General features: G+C 62.7%; 2 protein-coding genes across 15 annotated transcripts in view; both read left to right on the forward strand.

Annotated features, from left to right (window-relative positions):
- PLEKHA6 (pleckstrin homology domain containing A6) overlaps positions 1–13370 on the forward strand; it is a 43397-nt gene extending 30027 nt beyond the window's left edge. For 7 of the 14 annotated variants that reach the window (XM_027746968.2, XM_027746971.2, XM_039382322.1 and 4 more), the window contains 19 exons: positions 107–617; positions 1002–1088; positions 1748–1801; positions 3684–3764; positions 5119–5187; positions 5539–5619; positions 6003–6152; positions 6526–6621; positions 6732–6843; positions 7021–7160; positions 7469–7621; positions 8708–8834; positions 8936–9030; positions 9288–9470; positions 9581–9745; positions 9924–10057; positions 10160–10302; positions 11211–11332; positions 11819–13370. In XM_027746968.2, coding sequence (XP_027602769.1) covers positions 107–617; positions 1002–1088; positions 1748–1801; positions 3684–3764; positions 5119–5187; positions 5539–5619; positions 6003–6152; positions 6526–6621; positions 6732–6843; positions 7021–7160; positions 7469–7621; positions 8708–8834; positions 8936–9030; positions 9288–9470; positions 9581–9745; positions 9924–10057; positions 10160–10302; positions 11211–11323 — 2494 coding nt within the window. In that variant the 3' untranslated portion in view covers positions 11324–11332; positions 11819–13370. The remainder of the gene's footprint in view (positions 1–106; positions 618–1001; positions 1089–1747; positions 1802–3683; positions 3765–5118; positions 5188–5538; positions 5620–6002; positions 6153–6525; positions 6622–6731; positions 6844–7020; positions 7161–7468; positions 7622–8707; positions 8835–8935; positions 9031–9287; positions 9471–9580; positions 9746–9923; positions 10058–10159; positions 10303–11210; positions 11333–11818) is intronic. The other 7 variants (XM_027746973.2, XM_027746979.2, XM_027746966.2 and 4 more) reach the window with 6 other exon arrangements.
- A 1421-nt stretch (positions 13371–14791) lies between these two features.
- GOLT1A (golgi transport 1A) lies at positions 14792–16116 on the forward strand. Its single transcript, XM_039382314.1, has 5 exons — positions 14792–14816; positions 15274–15383; positions 15477–15655; positions 15747–15810; positions 15965–16116. The coding sequence occupies exons 1-5, from the start codon at positions 14792–14794 to the stop codon at positions 16001–16003; spliced, it is 417 nt and encodes a 138-aa protein (XP_039238248.1). The 3' UTR covers positions 16004–16116.
- The last annotated feature ends 2483 nt before the right edge of the window (positions 16117–18599 follow it).

Raw genomic sequence — 18599 nt, forward strand, 5'->3', positions numbered from 1 at the left:
AGACACCAGTGTTGGAGCTGCCTGCTCCGAGTCTGTCCGTGCCCCCTGGACCCCGGGCACTGCCTGCCCTCCAGCCTGGCTCTCACAACCCTCTTCCCCGCTCCAGCCCCACCAGGTTTTACCCCGTGCCTCGCCGAGTGCCCGACTACTATTCCCCCTACTCGCCGCAGTACCCCGAGGAGTACCAGTACTACCCCGCGGGGGTGCGCCCCGACAGCATCTGCTCCATGCCCGCCTTCGACCGGGTGAGCCCGCCCTGGGCGCTGGAGGACAAGCGCCACTCCTTCCGCAACGGGGGCACCTTCCAGCTGCGGGACTGGAAGGACCCGGCCGGGTTCGGCCGGCAGGACGTGCCGCTGTGGCTGCCGGCCCCCGGGAGGCAGCCGCCCTACCTGGACGAGGTGGACGCGGCCTCGGGCTCCCTGCGGAGGATGTCGCTGCAGCCGCGGTCCCGCTCGGTGCCGCGCTCGCCCAGCCAGGGCTCCTACAGCCGGCCGCGGGTGTACTCGCCCGTGCGCTCGCCCAGCGCCCGCTTCGAGCGGCTCCCGCCCCGCGGCGACGAGATCTACGCCGACCCCACCCCCTTCATGATGAGGCGGTCCATCAGCTCGCCCAAGGTGAGCGCCCGCAGGGACGGAGGGGGACCCTCGCCGGGGAGGGCAGGGCAGGGCAGGGGGGCTGCGGCACGGCGTGTCCCCTCTGCGTGCACAGCCTGGCCTCAGAGGGCCACCTTGCAGCAGCTGGTGGCTTTGGGGAACCCCCTGGTGATCCTGTAGAGCTGCCCTGGCTGTGGTTGTTCCAGAAGAATGGATGGATGAATGGGGTGGGGTGCTCAGGGCCACCACGGGTGATGTGCTCCCAAGCAGGGAGGGCTGGTGTCCCTGTCCCAAAGCCAGGCCTGACCCTGCTGGGGGCCAGGGTCTGTCCTGTCCTGTGCTTTCTGGCTCTCACACGCCTCTCACGTGTCTCTGATTTTGGGGTGGGGTCTCCTCTCTTCACAGTACGACTACCTGGGTGACAGGCGGCCCGTCCCCCCCGGAGTGTATCCATACCACTTCCCGGCATCCCCCACCATCCACGACAAAATGGTACGTGCGCTGCTGGCCCGGGGAGGGGGGGTCAGTTTGGGGGGTCCCCACTCAGATGGTCAAGGAGGAACCACTGCACTCCAGGGGCAGCTTTGTGGGTCACAGCTGGGCTGCTCTGGGCCAGGTCGGGACTGCAGGTCCTTTTACTGGTCCCTCCCGGCCATTCCCAAAGGAAATCCGTGTGGAAGGGCCCCTGGCCCCCGCTCTGCAGCAGTGGGACGCCCTTGGACCCCCGTCTTCCCCAGGGTGGTCCCTGCCTGAGGCCGGTGCACCCCCTGCCTCTCCCCCTCTGCTTCCTCCCTTCTGGCGACGGCTGCTGCGTTTTCCTGCGTTGTTTCCTCTCGGAGGGGCCGGAGCTGGTGGGGTGGCACCGAGAGGTCCCCCTGCAGAGCACGACCCCAAAACCACGGGGCAGGACCATCGGAGGAGGGAGAAGCCTGAGCTACCATAAGCCACCCATGCTGCCATCCATCCTCGTAGCCGCAGGGCGACCGGGGTCCGCAGGGCACGGCCAGGGCGGCGTTCCCGGCTCTGTGCCCCGGAGGTGCCTCGTTTCCCAGCCAGGAGGCCTTTCCATAGCCCTCACCTAACTGCTTTTGCTTCTTCTCTTATATGTTTTGCCGTTCGTTTCTTGCCGCGTGCCTGCTGGCTCCTGGTAGGATGAACTTTTAGACCTTCAGTTGCAAAGAAACCTAGAGTATTTGGACCAGCAGGTAGGCAGAGCTGGCTGCCAGCCCCACCTCACCTGCTGCTTTAGTCCCCTCGTGCCCCCCCCGTCCCCAGCAGCTTTCCCCTTCCCTCCCGGCGCAGCATCTCGTCCATCCATCCATCCATCCATCCTCACCCTTCTTGGCATTCCAGCAGCACGAGTTGGTCTTTGGTTTGCTTCTTCCATCCTCCCCATCCGTAGGGTCGCTCATTGCTTGGCAGAAAGTCCCTCCTGACAGTGCCTCTGTGTGGTGTGCTGGAGATGGGGGGGGTGTGGGAGGGCCGGGGCAGCTTCCTACATTCCCGGGGGCTCGGGGAGCTGCCCTGGGGTCCAGGGGGTGCAGCGGCTCTGAAACCTCCCAGATCAGTGCTGGACACGTGCACAGTGCCAGTGTGGCTGTGCTGGAGGGTGTGGGGTCCCAGGGCTGGTGTCCCCCGTGCAGGGGGTGGCCAGGTGACCCCTGGGGACTGTGGTTTTGGTGACGTGGTGGCCCCATTCCTCCTTGGAGGTGAAAAGTTTGATGCAGGTGGGCGTGAGGGGCCCACCGGGTCTGACACCAAAGCACTTGGGGTTTTGGAGCAAAACGGTGAACTGACTTCATCCCAGGAGCATGGGGAGGGAATACAGCCAGGAGACACCCCCAGGAATGTGTCCAGGCAGGGGCTGCAGCCAGAGCTGGGGACAGGAGCTGCCGGGCAGTGCTGCAGCCCAGGCTGGCACTGAGGGAGCTGCTCCAGAGACAATCTCATTAGTCTGCAAATCTCCACCGGTGCAGCAATCGCCACGATCTGTGTCTGCCTTGGAGCAGGGCCAGGGCCAGGCAGGAGCACTCGCTGCAATAAAAGCTCTCTGGGCTGTTTCGCAGCCACCGGCAGCATCGCTGCCTCTCCCCGGCTCTTTAAACCACTCCCTGAAAAGGCTCTGCGTCTCCTCCTCCTCCTCTCCCGCCGACCTGTGGAGAGACTAATTGGGAGTGACGCTGTCAAGTGTCTCTTTTCAAACATCTTGCTGCTTTATTTTCTCTCTCCTTGCTCGTCCAGCCGCAGGCGCGGCTCCCTCGGCTGCCCCCAGTCAGGGTTCAGTCCCTGGTTTGTGCTCAAAGTGCCATCACCCCTTGGATCTTGGGGTTCCCGGGCATGAGGGGCTCCCCTGGCATTGTCTGCTCAGGGCTGTGGGCTCCTGCAGCACTTCTGTGGGCAGAGGCAGTGGTAGAACTCTGGTGCTGGTGACCTGAGTGGCCCCATCACCCAGTTCCGAGGGAGCCGTGGTCACTGTCGGCTGTGCACCCCAGGAACCCCTGGCTGGGGTCTGTCCTGCCCCCCTGGAGGGCTCGACTGCAGCTCTGAGGGGGCACAGGGATGCCAAACCCATCACATCCGTGCCTGGCAGCACGGCCTCAATGTGCCACCTCCCAGTTCCACCCTGCTGGAGGCTCTGCTGGGCTGGACAAGGGGACACCGCTGTCCCCACGCCCGGCTGTCAGTCACCTCCCCGCTGCCATCACAGCCCTGGCTGGGCACGGAGCCACCAGCCAGCGTGAGAGCAGGGTCTGTGTGTCCATCTGTGTGCTGGGACCCGCTGTGCTGCCGCCGTGGCGTCTCTGTCCGAGCCCGTGTCTGTCTGTGCCGTTTGCAGCTCCGAGCCGGCTCCGGTTTATCTGTGCTTTCCCCTCACCAGAGCGTTCAGGGTGCTCAGCCAACCCTGGGCGTACCCAACGGAGCGGCAGCGGCCCCGGAGGGGGCCGTCCCCACGTGTCTCCAGCCCCTGGGACATCTCAGGAGGTGGCACTTCACGTCCCGAGGGCCCCCGGAGCGATGCCGGCGGCTGGGGCGGCGCGCGGGCGCGTCTCCGCTGACCTGTGCCCTTTCCTTCCCTGTGTGCCGCAGATGAGCGAGAGCGAGACCCTGATCAGTATGGTCAACAGGATGGTGGAGACCTCCTCCCCTAGGGCCCAGCTCTACATGCAAGTAAGGCTCGGGCCGCCGGGCCCCGCGTGGCTCGTGCCCGGCTGCGGGTCCGGCCGTGCCCCCCGCGCCATCCGGGGTCACCTCCCACCATCGCCACTCATGCAGACCCGGCATCCACGCGGCGCATCACCCCCCTCGGGGGCCTGCTAGTCCATCCCAGGCTTTGCTAATCCATCCATGAGCCATTGAAACCCGGCAAATCCTCGCGCCGGGCGAGAGCGCGAGGCGGGGCCGCGGCGGTGCTGGACTCTCATCCTCGTTCGGGCTGCGCTCGGGGCTTGGCTCATCCTTGTTTTGCCATCTGATGAGGCAAGGAGGAGGTGTGGGATGATTGCAGACAGGAATCCAGCCCGAGGCTCTTAAACCAACGCAATAACTCCTGCAACTGGGAGAGGAAACAGCCTTTTACCCCCGGAGGCTCTGGCTCCTTCTGTTCCCAGCACTGGGATGTTCCTGCTGGTGTTGGGTTGCAGTTCCCAGCACAGGCAGGTCCCATCACTTGTGCCCACCGTGCCACCCACCCCGGGCAGGGGGTCTCGGGGCCCCACCGTGCTGCCCAGGGCACCTTCTGGCTGTACCAGCAGCCCAGAGATCGCTGGGATTTTCCAACAAAAAAGGCGCCTGTTTCCATCTGCTGTGAGCAGGGATGTGCTGGAGGGTGAAACCGGAGCCCCTGGGATGCTCTTGCTGGCTGGGCTCCCTGCCCGGAGGCAGCAGCATCCCAATCCACCAGGCTCTGCCTCCAGCCCCGCTGGCACTTCCCAGATTCAGGTCCCTTTGCATTATCCCATAGTTTAAATGGCTCTAAAGTAGCATCTTGCTTTCTAGCAATAATGATCCCCTTCTTCCTATCTTCTGCCTTTCATCTCCAGATCTTGGAGGCATTTAATTGCTGAGGTCCCATTAGTAATTTAGATTTCCAGGAAAGGAAAGTGACTCACGGAGGAGCCGGGTGGTGGTAAACAGGCCCTGCTGCAGCTGCTGATTTATAGGTGTTTCCACTCTGCTAAGTGGAATTACAGCTCAATCTCGCTGCCTTTGTTTCCCTGCCTCTGGAATGGTGGCAGTTAATGATTCACGAGGCATCTCTTTAGCTCAGTCCTTGGCTCCTGTGGAGAGGCTGTGTCTGGATAATTCCAGTGGCTCACCAGCTGATGGGCAGGGAGGTTGTGACTTCATCCATGTCCAGCACTGACATCCCAGTGCCTCCCTATCGATGGGGAGCACCCACCACCTCCAGGACTCGGCTCTTCCCTCTCTTTCCCCGCTCACAGGGATGGGAGAGAGGGGCTGGGAGCTGCCTCCCCTTCCCTGGGGACCCCAGGGCCGGGCTCACCCCACGCTCTGCTTGCAGGTGACGCCCTTCCCGGAGGCCTACAGGGACACTCTGCATCCCTACAAGATAAGCGAGCAAGACACCGATGTAAGAGCAAATGTCTGTCCTGTGTGGCCCCCCTGTCCCCCAGCAGCCCTGATGTCCCCATGGAGAGAGCTCTGCCCCGTGCTCCCACAGCTGGGAGCTGCCCCCAGTTTGGTCTGTGCTCCTCAGTGAACCAATCCTTCATCTCCCAGTTTGTCCTGTGCCACCCTGGCTGGGAGTGAAGTCCCTGCAATGAGAGCAGGAGGCTGGAAATGCCCCCCAAGGCCACACATCCCACCAACCCAACCCCGTGGGGCGTGTCCTGCCTGCCTCCTGCCTCTCCCAGCTGGGAGACCGTGCCGGACCCTCACCCTCCTCATCCTTTCCCCCCTCTCTCTTTCCCTCCCGGCACAGAAGCTGCTGGGGAAGCTCTGTGAGCAGAACAAGGTGCTGCGGGAGCAGGAGAGGCTGGTGCAGCAGCTCCGAGCTGAGAAGGTACGTGGTGGCAGCTCGAGTGGCCCTCTGGGGTCAGGGGATGGCCCTGTCACAGAATGGTTTGGGTTGGAAGGGACCTTAAGGGTCATGTCGTTCCAAGCCCCCTGCCATGGGCAGGGACACCTTCCACTGGCCCAGGCTGCTCCAAGCCCCGTCCAACCTGGCCTGGGACACTTCCAGGGATGGGGCAACCACAGCTTCTCTGGGCAAATGTCCTGCTCCCTTGGGGGCAGTTCAGTGGGGATGTTTCTGAGGTGAGGGAGGTGCTCTGGCCATGCACACCCCCAGGATTCCCCGGGTGTTTGTGCCCTGTTCAGGAGGGGGATCAGAGCTCCTGCACCAGCCAGGCTCTCACAGCTCTGTCTTCCTCCCATTCCATCCAGGAGAGCCTGGAGAGTGCCCTGATGGGGACGCACCAGGAGCTGGAGATGTTTGGGAGCCAACCTGCCTACCCAGAGAAGCTGCTGCACAAGAAGGAGTCGCTCCAGAACCAGCTCATCAACATCCGTGTGGAGCTGTCTCAGGCCAGCACGGTAACGGACCCCTCCCTCCTCCTGGGGACCTTCACAGCTCCCACTGTGTCCCTTCTCTCCCTTCCTGGAAAGAAAACAAAAAGGGAATTCCCCTGAACTGGCTGGGGGCCAGAGGAGCCAAAATCCCTCATGGGGCACAAAGCAAATTAGCCCTCGAGGTACCATCCAGCCACCGGTTCTGTCCCTGTCCCTGCCTGTTGGCACCGGGTGCTCCCACGGGCACCTCAGAGCTTGTCCCCTCTTCTGCCACCCCCTCCCCAGCTCGGGGGGCTGTGTTGGGTGCAGCCTCCTCCTGCTTTCCCGGGTGGTCCAGAGCTGCTTCCAACCAGGGGAGGAACCTGCCAAGGACTCCCCTGACCCACCTTCCCCCCAGGCCTTGGCAAACAGCACCGCCGAGTACGAGAGCCTGGAGAGCGAGGTGTCCACCCTGCACGACGACCTGTGGGAGCAGCTGAACCTGGACATCCAGGTGAGTGGGTCCCCCTGACATCCCTGGGGTCCCCCCAGGGGGGTGGAAGCCCCCCCAGTTCCTTCAGCCCTCGTGTCCTGCTCTGACCGCTGCCTTTCCTCCCCGTCCAGAACGAAATGCTCAACCGGCAGATCCAGAAGGAGATCTGGCGGATCCAGGACGTGATGGAGGGGCTGAGGAAGAACAACCCGTCCCGTGGCACCGACACTGCCAAGCACAGAGGTGAGTGGGCTCTGTCCCTGCCCAGCCAAGACCCTGACGTGCCATGTCGTGGAGTGTCCCTGGTGACTCTGGGCAGGCAGCAGCTCCTGCTCGGGGACATGGTGGCCCTTATTATTATCATATTATTACCTTATTATAATCATTTTATTATTATCTTATTCTTGCTCCTCTCCACAGTGGCCCTGGGCCCCTCAGGGACGTACAGCTCCAACAGCCCTGCCAGCCCCCTGAGCTCTGCCAGCCTCACCAGCCCCCTCAGCCCCTTCTCCCTCATCTCTGGCTCCCAGGGCTCACCCACCAAGCCCGGACCTGGCGAGGTGAGTGAGTGGGGGGGTTTGGGGTTGGGACTGGGGGATGCTGGGCACCAGGCACAGAGCACAGATACCTCTCCTCGTGGCTCTGCCTGGGGGCACCATTTGGGCCACACAGATGGTGGGATGCAGTGTCCCCCTCAGCAGTGGGGTGGGATGCCCTGTCCCCCTCTGCCCAGGGACACAAAGACACTCCGGAGCCGCCGCTCTCCCTCCTGCCCTCCTTGGCTCGGCACTTCCACTGTGTGTTGTCTCTTGGCCTCTCTCTAACTCTCTCTTCCTTCTCTGCTCTCCCCCCTCACGCTCCGCCCCAGGAACCAGGCCCGCCTCGACCTCCCCTCCCCAAGTCCTACGTCCCCCTGGAGTCTCCTCCGGCCGTCCCTCCGCTGCCCAGCGAGAGCCGCCTCTGGCCGTACCCCACGTCCCCTTCCTGGCAGCACGGCGGGGCAGAGGCCAAGCGGGGACAGGTACCGAACCCAGGGCAGCTGCCACCCCGTGCTCCTCCTCCCCGAGACGTGGCAGGGGCTGGCATGAGGCAGGACACGGAGCTGCCCACCCCGAGCCCGCAGGGACAGCGTGGAGGTGGCACTTGGCGTGGGGACAGCAGCACGTGGCTCTACCTGCCGTCCCCTCAGCAGCCCCCCCATGGCCCTCGTGTCTCCACCAGGTCCCCAGCACCCACTGTGCTCACTCAGGACACGGATTGTCCCCTCCTGGGCAGCCCCCAAGGCTGCCACAGCCCTTGGCATCACCCTCTCTGCTTTCCTCTGCCCTCACCTCTCTCACTGTCCTTCGTGACACTGCTCCCTGTGTGGTGCTGGTGGGCTCTGCCCGTGGGGGTGAACCCCCGGCTCCTGCCCACCCGGGCAAACCTGGATGTGGGAATTGCTGCTCTGCCTCGGCCGTGCTCGTGCCAGGGGAAGGGGCCAGGTGTGGACACCAGGAGCCACTGGTGTCCCTGCAGCTGGGGGCTGGGATGTGTGTCCGAGGGGGCTGGCACGGCAAAGCAGGGCTGGGAAGGGTCACACTGCCAACACAGGTGGCACTTCCAGCAGCTGTGGGTGGCACAGGGGCGGTTGCACGTGGATCCATGGGGTGGAAGGGGTGTCTGGGTTCTCTGTGTCCATTGAGGGGGCACCCTGGGCTGCTTGGCCCATTGCCACAGCCCTCCCTCACACCAACAATTCCTGGGCTCCAGGCAGGCTGTTCCCATGGGACACGAGGCGGGAAAGGACCCCAGAAATGGCCCTTGGCTCACTCTCGTGCCTCTGTGGGACCACCCCCCTTCCCGCAGGCACAGGATCTGGCTGGAGCCCAGCACAGAGCCAGGGTGTCCCTGTCCCAGAGCTCCTGGGTACCGTGGTGGGATCATCAGCCTTTCGGGGAGCTTTTCCCGTGGAGAAGCCTGGCCTGTGGCTGGTGTCTGTGTGTCCATCCACTGCCAGGAGCGTGTCCGTGGTCCGTGGCTGTGGAGAGCAGGGGGTGTCCCCAGGCAGAGCGTGGCCCCCAGACAGGACAGGGGGGCTCACCAGGGCCCTGCTTCCCTCCCACAGCCCAAACCAGGCTTCGAACAGAGCAAGAAAGAGGTGCAGCGACCCAGCCCCCCTGGCCCCCCGGGCGAGGGGCTCCTGCAGGGCCGGCAGGAGCAGGATGCAGAGAAGCAGGCGGCTCTCAACAAGGGTATGGCTCGACTGGGGACAGCAGGACCCCAGAGGACCCTGCTGGGACCCTGCCCTTGGTCCCCGGGGGGGCTCAGCCTGGTGTTCTGCTTTGCTCCGCAGTGGGAATCGTCCCCCCCAGGACCAAGTCTCCGGCGGAGGAGGAGGTGGTGGCGAGGAGGAGTGCTGCTGGCATGGCCAACGGGCTCAGCTCCCGGGTAGGGCTCGGCTTGAGGGGCTGGGGATCGGGCTGGGGGGACTGGGTGAGCTGGGGGGGGGGCTGTGGTGCAGCCTGCGGAGAGGAGCCTGCTGCTGAGTGGCTCCGTGTCTCGCCATCCACTCCTTGAGATCCCTCCCGGGCAATTCCTGGAGCGGGCATCCCGGGAAAGGGCTGAGCCCAGCAGCCCACGGCAGAGGGTTCTGGCACCAGGAGGATGGGGCAGGGGTGGGTGACCCAGGGCTGGGCTGCCCCCAGGAGAGACCGAAGAGCGCCGTGTTCGCCACCGAGACGAAGGTGAAGATGAGTGTGGAGGAGCAGATCGACCGCATGAAGCGCCACCAGAGCGGCTCCATGAAGGAGAAGCGGCGCAGTTTGCAGCTCCCCAGCAGCCAGCAGCCTGAGCCCCCCGGCACCAAGACCCCCACCTCCTACAGGGTGGTGAGTCCCTGCGCCTGGCAGGTCCCTCCTGGAGCAGAGGGGACACTGGGGGCCGGGGTAGGGGACAGGGTGCCATCCGGGGGTCTCAGCCGGGCCGGGGTCCCTCGCAGGTGCGCCGGCACCGCAGCATCCACGAGGTGGATATCTCCGACCTGGAGGCCGCGCTGCGCTCGGACGACCCCGGGAAGGTGTACGAGACCCCCCAGGAGGAGATCGCCCGGCTGCGCAAGATGGAGCTGGAGCCGCAGCACTACGACGTGGACATCCACAAGGAGGTGAGCACGGGGTGTCCCGGGGACGTGGGGCATCCCTGGGGGGTTCATCCATCCTGGAGCCACTAACCAGGGGCTGCCATTGCCCAGGCGGGTGTTGGGGTGAGTGGGGCAGGTGGTGCTGGAGGGGGACGGGTCCCCCATGCCCAGCACAGGACTCACCCCTTTCCACTGCCCCCAGCTCTCCACGCCTGACAAAGTCCTCATCCCTGAGCGGTACGTTGAGCTGGAGCCTGAATCACCCCTCAGCCCCGAGGAGATGAAGGAGAAGCAGAAGAAGGTGGAAAGGATCAAGACCCTCATTGCCAAATCCAGGTGGGGCTGCGGTGCCCATGCCAGCCATCCCGGGGGGGTGAACCCTTCCCCGGCCATCCCGAGGGGCCTGGCATGGGCACTGACACTGGGTGCTCCACACAGCCTGCAGAACGTGATCCCCCTGGGCGAGGGGGAGGTGGACACCCCCCAGGACCCCGAGACACAGCTGCAGGAGCAGGAGAAGAGGATCGAGATCTCGTGCGCTCTGGCCGCCGAGGCCTCACGCCGCGGCCGCATGCTCTCGGGTGAGGGGCAGGAGGGCTGAGGGCAGGGCGGGTTGGGCACGTCGGGTGTTGGTTTGGCAGCGAGAGCAAGGAGTCAGGATGGGCAGGAGAGGGGTCAGTACTGTGTCAATGCTGGGCAGGGCATCCCTGGGCAGTGGGAGAGCCAACACCTCCCGGGCCCTGCCCGCCATGCCTGGGGCTGCCTTCCCCTGAGATCCTGGGATGGAGCAGCTATTCCAGCGGGGCACAGCTTCCAGCACCTTGCTGGGAGCATCTGCAGGGGTGGGAGTGCCTGGCTGGGTGGGCATGAGGTGACACGCCTTGGCTGAGCGAGCATGGTGGCACCCTGTGCCCGGGGGATAGTGGTGGCACCCCATGCCTGGGGGACTGGGGTGGCACCTCATGCCTGGGGGACTGTGCTGTCACTCCATACCCAGGTCAGCACGGTGCCGTGCTGTCCCTGGGTGATGGTGGTGTCACTCCATGCCCAGGTCAGCACGGTGCCGTGCTGTCCCTGGGTGATGGTGGTGTCACTCCATGCCCAGGTCAGCACGGTGCCATGCTGTCCCTGGGTGATGGTGGTGTCACTCCATGCCCAGGTCAGCACGGTGCCGTGCTGTCCCTGGGTGATGGTGGTGTCACTCCATGCCCAGGTCAGCACGGTGCCGTGCTGTCCCTGGGTGATGGTGGTGTCACGCCGCGCCGTGTCCATGAGGAGCCCTGCAGGGAGCTCACGTGTGCGCGCCGGGAGCGGGCGCCGCTGTGGCTGTTTGTCCTGCCCGCGCTTGCTTCCCCCCTGCCTGCCTGCCTGCCTTCCTTCTCCCTTCCTTTCCCCCCCGTCCCTTTCCTCCCCGCTAACCCCCGGCTGGGTGCCCCCCCCGCTGCCGCAGCCCGTGTTCCTCACGCCCTTCTCCCGTTTCTGTTTCCAGCTCAGTGCGCTACCCCCAGCCCTCCCACCTCCCCAGCCTCCCCGGCTCCTCCGACCAACCCCCTCTCGGCCGAACCCCGGGGCGCCGACAGCAGCCACTTAATGCGTGTGTGAGCCGTGACCGTAAGCACCTCTTCTCTCCTACCATAGCCCCTCTCCAGCCCGGGGGGCCCGGCCGGGGTGCCCCTTCTGTGCCCCGTGCCCGGCCGTCGCTGCTTGCTCCAGCTAACCAACATTCCCTGAGCCACGTCAGCCCCGTCTCCTCCATGGACCAACACGAGCGTCCCCCACGGCACTGGGGGTCAGCCCAGCGTGGGCACGGGGGGCTCAGCAGGCTGCCGTGGGCAGGGGGGCCGTGCAGGGAGGAAAGGGTGGGGGTCTCTGGGATTCACCTGCCTGGTGGCTGCAAACTGGGGGGGACACAGTGTCCCCTACTCGGGTGGATGTTCCCCCAGGGGAACCAGGGGCATAGAGCCAAATCTGTGCCAGGTTTTCCTGCGCAGGGCAGGGAGGGGGCTGCGGGGTGGGCACGGGGGCTGCGGGGTGGGCACGGGGGCTGCCTCACCACCACCCACCGCCCCACTCAGCCCCGCTCTCCCGCCCCTCCAGCTCAAGCCCTGGCTGCTGCCGGCGCCATCAAGTTCCACGGGGCCACGTTTTAGCCCCCCCGACACGACACCGAACCTCTCGCCATCGTTTTTGGTTCTCCTGGACCCCCTTCCCTCCCTCCAACGGCGAGACCACCCAGCACGGCCGCCTGGGGGGATGCGGTGCCGACGGCACCGGCTGCTCTGCCCCGGCCTGAGGAGACGTGGAGGTGCTGGAGGTGGTCCCCGAGGAGCCCTCGGGCTGGCAGTGGACACAGGGATAGATCCGCCGTGTCCTGGGCGCCAGGCCCGCGCAGGCAGCCGGGCAGGGACATCCGTGACAGCGGCCACTGGCACAGCGGGCACCTCCCTGCCAGGGCATCCCTGGGGAGCGTTTGGACTCCTGGGACGCCTCCCAAAGGTCTGTGAAGGGGCTCTCTGGGTGGAGACCAGCCAGTCCCCACCACGGATGGTGCTTCCACCTTCCACCAGGCTTGGATGGTCCATCTGAGCTCCTCGGGTGCCTCTTCCCCTCCCTGAGCCCTGACCCTGCTTTTTGCACCCGCCTGGCCTGGGCTGTCCCGTCCCTCCTGGTGCTGGGGCTCGGCTGGAGGCAGAAGGAACTGTGTCAGGAGCAGCATGGGTGGGGGTGGGACTGTGGGGACATGGAGGTGCCCGGGGCAGTGCCCTGTGCGGGGTCAGGGTGGCACCAGGGCTGCCTGTGGCACCAGAGCGCCGCTGGCACGGAGCAGGAGGTGTGGGCAGGGATGGGGACATTGGATGGGAGCAGGGCAGGGAGCAGGGTGCCAGGGGGCTGGGGAAGCCGTGGGGTCATCAGGGACCCCCCCAGTGGGTGAGGATGGTGGTGAGAAGAGGAAGGAGAAGGGGCCAGGCAGGAGCAGGGGGATCACCTCGGCTGCCCCCGTCCCACCGTCGCCTCCGAGCCCTCCCAGAGCCTGGCCCTGTGTCTCCCCCAGACCCTTCCCGTTGCACTCCAGCCCCTTCCAGCTGTTTGGATTTCCTGTAGCAAATTTACCCTTTGCTTTAACGTTCTGGAGGGGGGGAAAAAAAGCAGGTTCTGCCCGGAAAAGCAGAATCCCTGGCAGGAGGTGTGGTTGGCAGGGCTGCCCCAGGGGCTGGGGTGGGCAGGGAGGATGGAGGCAGGAGCTGGATACTGGACACCGTCCATCCCACAGCTACTTCCCTACTGGCTGATCCTGACCCCCCCCGGACCCCTGCACCCCATTATCCCCCATACACCCCATCTTAGCAATACTGTAGGAACCCCCCAGAGCCCTAAATCCCCCTCCTGAGCCTCCCTCAGCCCTCTTAGCTCATAAAGCTGGCCCTTTATTTTGCTATTACATGCCTTAATATATGTTTTATGGAAATTATACATTTATAATATATATCTATATTTGGTTTTTTCTCTTCTTTCCTGGGAGGAACTGTTTGTGCCGAGCTCTCTCTCCGCAGGGTTGTGTTGGCACCAGCCCTGCCCATGAGTTACAAAAAGCAGATTCTTTGCCAATTTATCAGAGGGGAAAAAAAAAAAGAAAAAAAAAAAAAAGAAAAAAGACCTATTTAAAATATATATATTTTTTCTGCTTTTATTAAAAGCAAATTTATTTAAAATAAAATATACAGAGACTGTAAGTTTTAAGAGATGACATTTATTTCCCCGTCCCTGAGCGCAGCAGGGGGGTGACCAGGGTGGGCTCCCAGCTGGTGTAACTGGGGCAGACCCCCCTTACACCGGCTGTGGGGACACCATGGGGACACACTGGGGTGGCTGTGGCCAACACAGACCCACAGGCAGCAGTTTTTCCCATCTCCAGGGAGCAGGGAGGATGAGGAGCATCCCAGTGCTCCTGTCCTGGTGTTCCCAGAGCCATCAGGCACAAGTGACCGTGTCTGAGCTGTCCCCAAGGTGTGTCCCCAAGGCACCCCAGGGCTGCCCTTGGAGCCCGGCTGTGGGTTTGTTGGTTTTTTTTTTGTTTTGTTTTTGTTTTGTTTCAAAAAAAAAAAAAAAAAAAAAGGAAAAAACAACCTTAATTAATTTTATTTTGGTTATTATTTTTCATAACACTTCATATACCAGTGACTTGTAACCGAGAAAGGATTTGCATCAGGAGGAAATCTATTTATGCATTGGGGAGGGTGGGATGGGAGGTGATTGTTTTCTGGGATATTTTGCTAGTGGTAGAGAAATAAAAGTATCTATGAAATGACAACATTTGTGTGTCTTTTGTCTAGAGATGACCTCGGTTTTAATATTAGATCGAAGAAATAGTGGATGAATGGCAGTGGGAAGGGGCTCACCATGGATCTCTCCAGAGGCACCTTCTTCTCCCTCTCCCTGTTTTCGGGGTTCATTTTCCCCAGTGGGGTTTATTTTGGGCTGTGGCTGCTTCTTGGGCAGGAATAAAACCCCTTTTTGTGTGAAGCCAAGGGGTAAAAAGGGGCTGGTTTGGGAAGAGCTGGAGCTGCTCCGAGGGCCGCGGGCACAGAGGGCCCTGGGGGTGGCTCAGGGGTGACCTGTGCCACGAAGGGACCCCTGTTGGCCCAAGCCAGCGGCTCTGCTCGAGCCATTATTCCCACAGCAGGGCGTGGAACAGTCCCAGGGCTCTCCTGTCCCGTGGAGCAGCCTGGATGTGAGCCGGGAATCAGGAGGGTGCCACAGGGACCGCGCTGTCCCCCGGGTGCCACTCGGACCCCCCGGAGGAGCCCCATTCTCCATTTTATTCCTTTGTCAGGGATTTCTCCAAGCAGGGTCCATCCCGTCCCAGGGAGGGCAGGACCAGCAGGGTCCAGTGGCCACGGGCCACCACGTGCCCCCCAGGGGAGGTGCCGTGCCAGCGGGGCGGGCGCTGCCAGGGCTGTTAATGATTTGCAGGATGACGTGGGGACCACAGGGACTAAAGGGCTTTTCCAAGGGTCACCGTGGAGGCAGGGCCACCCTCGCCCGGCCTCACCCAGCCCCGCCACCGGCAAGATGGTGTCTCTGACCGACTTCCAGCGTAAGTGGGCACGGGGTGACCCGTGGGTGATGCCCACCCCTGTGGGACCGGGGCAGCTCCATGTCAGGGCTGGAAGCTGCTGGCTGGGGTGGCTGGGGCAGGGAGGGGTGTAATGGCAAGGGGGATGTGGGGACCAGCACTGGGGAGTTGCCTGGATCATCTGGAGATCAGCTCCATCCTCCGCTGGCACTGCCTGCGCTGGCACCTTCGTGCCACTGCTCAGGAAAAGGCTGGAGATGGTTCTTCCCATTTATTTTTTCTATTCTTTTTTCACAAGCCCTCAGGGGTTTCTAGGGCAACAACAGCCCCAAGGCCTGGGCAGGTGCAAAGGCTGTTTCTAAGCTTTGGAGACAAACCCAGAGTGTCTTTCTGGGAGGGAATGGGACAGGGAGGCGCTGAAAGGAGGGACCACAACCTGACATGGGACCTGAGGTGTGGAACTGAGCCCTTGTCTCAGCCCTCCCGTCTTCCACAGGGATTGGAGTGGGGCTGGTTGGCTTCGGCCTCTTCTTCCTCCTTTTTGGGATGCTCCTGTACTTTGACTCCGTGCTCCTGGCCTTTGGGAACGTGAGTACTGTGGGGCCGGGGCACAGCCGGCACCGATGCCCAGGACGGAGCCAAGAGCTCCTCTGACCCGCTTCCCTCCCTCCTTCCTCCCAGATCCTCTTCCTCTCTGGCTTGGTCTTCATCATCGGCTTCAGGAGGACCTTCACCTTCTTCTTCCAGCGGCCCAAGCTGAAGGGCACCAGCTTCTTTTTCGGGGGGCTGATCGTCGTCCTCATGCGGTGGCCGATCCTGGGGATGCTGCTGGAGGCCTACGGCTTCATCACCCTCTTCAGGTGGGTCCCAGGGCACCCAGACCCCCCCCTGGGGAGAGCAGAGCCGAGGGATCCTCCTCGGAGCCCAACCCAGACTTTTGTGTTGACACAGGAGCTTTTTCCCGGTGGCTTTCGGGTTCCTGGGCTCGCTGGCAAACATCCCCCTGCTGAGCCAGGTGAGCAGGGCTGACGTGCCCCCGGGCTCTGCAGCCCTTGGGTGGGATCAGCTGCAGTTGGGATCAGACAGGGAAGGTCACTGCAGTCACCCCACAGCCCCCTGAGGCTGCAGGGGTGGATTTTCCCGCTGATCCGGGTCTGTCCCCGTTGCAGCTCTTGCAGAAGGTGGGAGACAGCGGCTCCATGGTGTGACCTGACCTGGGACGGGCCGAGTGGCTGAGGTGGGATGGTGGCAGTGAGCCCTGGGTCCTGCTGGCCCTGGGGTTGTCTCTCTTGGCCCAGGGACCCTCAATGCTGTCAGGAGTGACCCCACAATGGGGACGGGGCCTCCCTGTCCCGTGGAGCTCCCGGGAGCAGCTCCAGGGCCCCAGGGCTGTGCCAGGCAGGATTCTGGAACTATTGCACTTATTTAATTCTTTTTGTCTTCCCCTAGTGAAAGATTTAATAAAAAATGTGTCTGAGACCGAGCTCAGGCTGGGCTCCTTTCCTGAGGCTCCAGCTCTGGCATCTCTTGGTGTCACCAAAGAGGCATCATGGCCCTGGCTGGGGGTGGCACGGGGACCTTCCCATGGCTGTGCCTGAAGGTGGCACAGGGGTCTTCCCATGGATGTGGCTGGGGATGGCACAGGGACTTTCCCACGGATGGAGGTGGCACAGGGATCTTCTCATGGCTGGAGGTGGCACAGGGCCATTCCCATGGCCACGACTGGGGGTGGCACAGGGACCCTCTGGTGGCCGTGGCCCCCCCGCCCTGGCCACCAGCCCCAGGCAGCTGGGGCAGGCCTGGCACGCAGGCAGGGGCCGTGGCACTGCCTTCCCACGCATCCCATGGGGATGAGGCTGCCCGGGAGCCACGGGAGAGGGCAGGGGGGGTTAGGAAAACACCCATTAAACCACATTAACATTCCCTGACCTGATTGGAGCAGAGTAAATGACCCCAGTCGGACTCAGCCACCATGAAACAGCAAATGACATCCGGGGGCATTAATTAATGAGGGATGCTGGGCTGGGAGGGGGCCTGGAGCAAACCCTCAGTGTTCCAGAGCCAGGACTCACGTTTCCCATTGGACTGTTCCCTGTGGGATGAGCTGGACCTGCAGGATGGAGCTGGTGGGATTTACAGCACTGCTGGGCACTGGGGCAGCTCTGCCAGGGTTTGGGCCAGGGGAACACCTTCCAGCCCACCTGATGCCCACCCAGGCCCAGATATCAGGTGCTTTCATCTCTGCTTGAGGAGGACCCACACTGCTGGATGCTCTGTGGATGGGCATCCCGTGGTGTGAGGTGCCAGCTGCCCGTCCAGAGGTGTCCCAATGGCACCAGGGACATCTCCACGGCAGGTGGGATGCTGAGGGCAGCGCTGAGCTCTCCCACAGATGACTTTAAAGGAGTTCTTTTGTCCAGGCTGCAGGAACTCCTCTGCCCAGGAGAACTGGTCGGGTAACTCCTGAGTGGAGCCCAGCCAGGTTCCCGTGAGCACTCGGGGCTCTGGGTGCAAGCAGGAGTTTAATTAAACCAAAGCAATCACATCAAAGCCGGTCCCTGCACAGAAAACCTCCTTCACTAGCAGGAATTAATTACTGAGCTGGAGTTAAACCTGTTCCCTCCTGGAGCTGGTGGCTGTGCCTGCTGTCCCTTGGTAGGCACAGCTTCGCTGCCCAGGAGTGCAGGGGGTTGGCACCAGGTGAAAGCAGAGCTGGGAAGGGCTCTGATGGCTCAGGTGATGTGGGGTAACTCATTTGGGCACCCAAATGCCATCCCAGAGCTGGGCTGAGTCCTGGGCTGCAGGGGATGAGCTCCCAGAAGGGATTAACAGGAGCAGAGCTCCTCAAGCACCCAGGGCTGCTTTATGTCCCCGGGAGGGCTGCTTAGGGAAGTGGATCCCTGGTTTTGGGAAGCGGATCTTTACTTTGATAGCAGCACAAGGCTCTTGAAAAGGGGAAAATGAGCTTCATGGCAGGAACATGGTGCAGGTAAGTGAGGGCTGCAGCCTCCCCAGTGCCTTTATCCTATTCCTGTCTTGGCTCTGCCCCAGCTGAGAATTCCCACTCGGGCTCCACAGCAACTTTTTTCCTGGTCAAGCTTCCTCTTCAGGCCTTCAGCAGAGGAAAGAGGAATGGTCCCTGATGCATCATGTGCAGGGGAAGGTGGTTCCCACTGCTCAATGCCCCCATCCCCGTGGCATGTGCCCGGGTGCTGTGAAGTGCCATCACTTCACCCTGCTGGGAAAATCAAGCCAGGATGGAGCATCTTCCCTGGGTGGCACTGAGGGATCATGGAATCCCAGAATGGTTTGGAAGGGACCTTAAAGAACATCCAGTCCCACCCCCTGCCATGGGCAGGGACACTTTCCACTATCCCAGGCTGCTCCAAGCCCCGTCCAGCCTGGCCTTGGACACTTCCAGGGATGGGGCAGCCACAGCTTTTCCAGGCTCTGAGTGGCCCCAGGGAATGGCTGTGAGCTCCCTCAGCCTGAAGCTGGAGCTGCTCTCCCGGAGTTCATTGCAGGGAATGTTTTCCCTCCGGCCCAGTAAATCCCTGCTTTGCTGTGCCAGAGCACTTTTGGTCTCCAGCAAAGGCTTTGGGTTTGCCCTGGCTCTGGCTGACGTCAGCACTGAATTCCCCCAGTGCTGGTGCCATCCAGAGCCTCCTCTAAGCCCTTCCCTAGAGTTGCTTTTATGCTGGAGCTTTTTGGTCACCCGGAATAAGGATCCTCACAAGCCCTGTGTGTTTTTACTACCAACAAATTCGGGGACGAGGAAAGTGAGTGAGATGCGTGGGAAGGCCA

This window comes from Pipra filicauda, unplaced genomic scaffold (assembly GCF_003945595.2).
Source record: "Pipra filicauda isolate LSUMZ 115617 unplaced genomic scaffold, ASM394559v2 scaffold264_size1072897_pilon, whole genome shotgun sequence".
Taxonomy (NCBI): domain Eukaryota; kingdom Metazoa; phylum Chordata; class Aves; order Passeriformes; family Pipridae; genus Pipra; species Pipra filicauda.

Bases quoted from the DNA above. Each gene is read 5' to 3' on its own strand.
- GOLT1A (XM_039382314.1), top strand. From the start codon at position 14,792: ATGGTGTCTCTGACCGACTTCCAGC. The intron at 15,656-15,746 runs GTGGGTCCCAGG...GTGTTGACACAG, and splicing joins GGCTTCATCACCCTCTTCAG to GAGCTTTTTCCCGGTGGCTT. The intron at 15,811-15,964 runs GTGAGCAGGGCT...TCCCCGTTGCAG, and splicing joins ACATCCCCCTGCTGAGCCAG to CTCTTGCAGAAGGTGGGAGA.